Consider the following 4,355-nt stretch of genomic DNA (forward strand, 5'->3'; position numbering starts at 1 on the left):
GTTTATTAACCTAAAATATATCTAAAACATACATATTTTGTGAACCTGGGGAATTAAACATACATATTTTGTGAACCTGGTTAATAAGTATTTGTGGATTCATGATGTCGCATTTTATTATATTTTTTCCAAACTTCAGATTTATTTGACAATATATGGAACTAAGTACATCAAACAGATGGAACATAAAACCACTGAGATTTCTTTGGTTAAATGATAATTATTCAATATAAGTCAAAATACATCTAAAAGCATCAGATTGGTTGTTGTAATGAAAAAAAGGACAAAAAACATCGAATCCACGAATAGTATTTATCAAACATCAATTGCATCTACAGTGTCGTAATCGATTGCTGGCCTAATCGGTCTTGGTGGAACTTCATTATCACTCTCTGCATTGTCAGCAACCTTGCCTTCAGCGTAGTCCCATAAGAGTGCACCATATCTCATACGCTGCATGTGTGCATCAATGACATCTGGAATCCTTTCACCCGATGTCAAATACTCAGCATACGCTACCACAAAAACACCACAGTCCCTAAAAAAAAATATAAGAACATGTATTAGAAAATATATGTTTCAAGTTCTAAACAAGGTATCTCAAGTTCAAACAACTCATGTATTTTAGAAGAATAATAAATTGATACGATATATCATGTATTTGATACTCTATGATATTTTTAAAAATGTATGTCTACAACTTACGTACTACCAGCAGTTTGATGCGGAAGATTATCAACATAGACAACTTCAAGGATATCGATCTGTCCCTTATCCGCATATGCTGGGTCTTTCACCAAATCTATGCTTTTTTTATTTACATAGAATCCAGCCAGATGTAGGAAATGTGGCAGTAGTGTAGCAATCTTTTTAATTTCATTCCTAACAACTGCGTTGTGCCTGGCTGATTGATACGAGTTGTAAACATACAGACGCCTGCACATTTAAAAAAAAAAAGAATTCAGCGGCCAATTAATGAATGAAAAAATAATGATAAATATTTAATTCATCATTAAAAATACCTGTCCTTGAATGAAAGGAGTACCAATAACCAATGATTTTCTTCTTGTATATTCACCGGTATTAGCACGTTGTCAACGGTATGCCACGTGACATTGGCAATAAGCATGTGGCCCTTAACATACTCAATCAATACTTGCTCTTCATTTGCCACATTTGTCTGTGTTTCAACATTGCAATATGCGTGGTGGACCACATCAATTCTCTGCTTGATTAGGCAGTCAACAGTGGTGAAGCTGAAATTGTTCCTTTTATCGTAGTTTCCTTTCTTCCGAAAGTAATAGAAAATGACGTCAATGTGCTGGAATTGTTAAAAAATACTTAAATTAGATCACAGTCAAATACATAAAAAACTTTGTAGTAGCAAAAATGTGGATTTCAGAACCTCTCTGTATTTTACAAAAACACAGCAGACTGAATGTCCTGAAATACATCCATCTCTGTATTTTACAAATACACAACAGCTAAAATACACAAAGTGCACTTGTAAAACAACTAGTTGATAAGCATATCATTGCTGATAAAAATCACCTCGTCATTCCAAAGCTGACCATCCATCGATAACAGGTAAAACGAGTTCTTATCATTGACAGTTGTGATGCCAAAATTGAATTTGACTCCATTGTCAAAAACTGCCATTTTTGTTTTGTAATGGTCTTCGTTGTTCTTTCTGCGGCAACAAAAAAACCAAATACATCAACTTATTCACAAAAATCATGCGGAATCACTATATGTAAAATTGGGAGAAAAACACATACTTGCTATCGTGCCTCACAAGCAGACCGTTTCGGAGCCAAGTACGGTATTCATCCACCATCTGTACATCAAGTGGACCAGTAATGGGATCTATCTGGAATGGATATTTTTTATCAAACCCATGTACATGATTCTTTCCCGAACTACTACCTGTGTATTTGGTCTTTAAACAATAACAGTTGCGTATTAAAAAAACAAACAAGTAAATCAAAAAGTAGATATATACCAAAATCTGTCATAAACGGTGAAGACTTGTATTTACTGGGGCGTGTAGCTCGTGTGACTGATGGATGTAACATGATTTCTTTCCCTGGGGTTTGGCTTGGTAAATACTCATCAGGCAACAACCACTGAGACAACGGTTGCGCGTTACAAACTGTTGCCTGGGGTTCCTCTAAAACAGTTGAGCTGGTGTTTTCCTCGGTTTTTTCTACGTGAACTTGTTCGTTAGTCATTTCTGATTCTGCTATATTTTCTAGCACCTGTGCATCTACTCAAAAAAAATACAAAAAAGAAACATTATTCAATCACTTGCATGATACATTTTAAAATCGAAAAAATGGGTGAATTAGAATTCGTTGTTATCGAACCTCAGAATTATTTGAATCATCATAACATTTTTGCTCTTCCATAGTATGTTTCCCCGAACGTTCAACCGAAGTCTTCGGTTCTCCTGAAATATCACCTCCTTCTGCAATCTCTTCGGTTGAAGCTTCCATCGTATCGCCGCTCTCATTGCCAATATCAACTTGAATATCCGGTGCAATACCCTTTTCCTTAAAAAAAACACAGGCCAAAAGTATATAAAAATACATGAATTTAATAGATAAAGAACTATATAAAATACATAAATACATGAGAAAGTATTTGTTGATGATGTCCAAAAGCAGTAAACAAATACATAAAGAAAACAGTGAACAGTCATGGTGTGAAACAAACAGTACACAAAAAAATACATGACACTACTCTTTGTCATATTAATATCAAATACATAATATTTTAAATGCAGTAGTTCCCAAATTTTCAGCATACCTGAATTATATTTTTTTTAAAATAAGATATAAAAATGAATAAAAAAATACCTCTGTTGGATCCACCGGACGTTCATCCGAAGTCTTCGATTCTCCTGAATGATAACCTCCTTCCGCAATCTCTTCGGTTGAAGCTTTCAGCGTATCGCCGCTATCATTGCCAATACCGACTTGAATATCCGGTGCAAGACCCTTCTCCTTATAAAACACACATGCCAAAGTATATAAAATAAATGAATGTAATAGATAAAAAACAATATTAAATACATAAATACATAGAAGTATTTGTTGATGATGTCCAAAACCAGCAAACAAATACATAAGGAAAACAGTGAACAGTCATGTTGTCATACAAAACAGTACACAAAAAATATACATGACACTACTGTTTTTCATATCAATAACAAATACATAATATTTTAAAGTCCAATAGATCCCAATTTTTCATCATGTCTGCATTATCTTTTATTAAAAAATAACATATAAAAATGAAAAATACATTATATATATATATATATATATATACCTCTGTTGGATGCACATCACCCGTATCAGTCTCCATGTGAATATCGTCACCATGGTCCATGTAATCATCAGCTTGTTGATGTTTGTTGCCATCATGTAAAGGAACATGAGTTTCACTGTCATCATCCTAAAAAAAAATGTATTTGTTAGATACATATGCTTCCTACTTCACACTGAAGGCAATCGTTTGAATATGTATTTATTGTTTTTTTTTACCTTTTCTGAGTTTTGTTTCCCTTTGACATGTTCCAAAACCTTTTTGAAATTTTTATCAATAGTTTTGCGAAGATCCTTGAGCTCAGTAAAAACAACCTTGAATTCAGCAAGCACCTAAATGGTAAAAACAACAAATTCATCATAAAATCCTCATTTGCTTGTAGTTTGATGAATATCAAAATAAAATTAGAAAACTTACTTCCTGCTTAAATTGATTAAGTTCCTGCCTCAAACTTGTGAGGTCAACTGATTTGCTGGTGGATACGTCGTCAACAGGAACGCGGTGGACACTTGGAGCGGCTTTTTCTTTTTCCTTTGATTGAACTGGCTTATCTACAACCGAAGCAGATTTTTTAGATGATTGTCCAACTGCAGGTTTTTTTAGGATAGTGGTTGGTGACTTCTGAACAAGCAATGTTGCCGTCGACATCTTCCTGGGCTTCTTGTGCGGTGGAGATTTTGAAGCATCGTTCTTTTGAGTTTTCTTGGCAGCGGCAACATGGGGAGGTGTTGTGGTAAAATCAGCATATTAATTTTCCTCCTCTTGGTGTGTTTGGGGTGGTGGTGCACGTCTGTTGACCAGATATGCACGCAGACCAAGCTTCTCAACCTCTGATATGGTCGGAACAATGTTGTTGAAATTTACAACTAATGTCCTGCACATAATATATTTTGAATTGTCAGTTCAGAACCTCTGTGTATTTTACAAATACACAGCAGACTTATATTGCTGAAAAAAAACCTATATGTATTTTACAAATACACAGCAGCAAACAATACACAAAATGCACGTGTAAAAAACTAGTT

The 4,355-nt window shown here is 34.5% G+C and overlaps 1 protein-coding gene across 1 annotated transcript; it reads right to left on the reverse strand.

The window, feature by feature from the left end:
• Window positions 1-315: 315 nt before the first annotated feature.
• On the reverse strand, window positions 316-3,393 carry LOC132637841 (uncharacterized). The gene is made up of 9 exons (XM_060354869.1): window positions 3,334-3,393; window positions 2,859-3,005; window positions 2,367-2,552; window positions 2,039-2,258; window positions 1,779-1,926; window positions 1,552-1,690; window positions 1,023-1,321; window positions 706-936; window positions 316-538 (listed from the first exon to the last, which is right to left on the reverse strand). Exons 1-9 carry the CDS (start codon window positions 3,391-3,393, stop codon window positions 316-318), a joined length of 1,653 nt encoding a protein of 550 aa, XP_060210852.1.
• Window positions 3,394-4,355: the final 962 nt, after the last annotated feature.

Source organism: Lycium barbarum, chromosome 4 (genome assembly GCF_019175385.1).
Source record: "Lycium barbarum isolate Lr01 chromosome 4, ASM1917538v2, whole genome shotgun sequence".
Classification (NCBI taxonomy): domain Eukaryota; kingdom Viridiplantae; phylum Streptophyta; class Magnoliopsida; order Solanales; family Solanaceae; genus Lycium; species Lycium barbarum.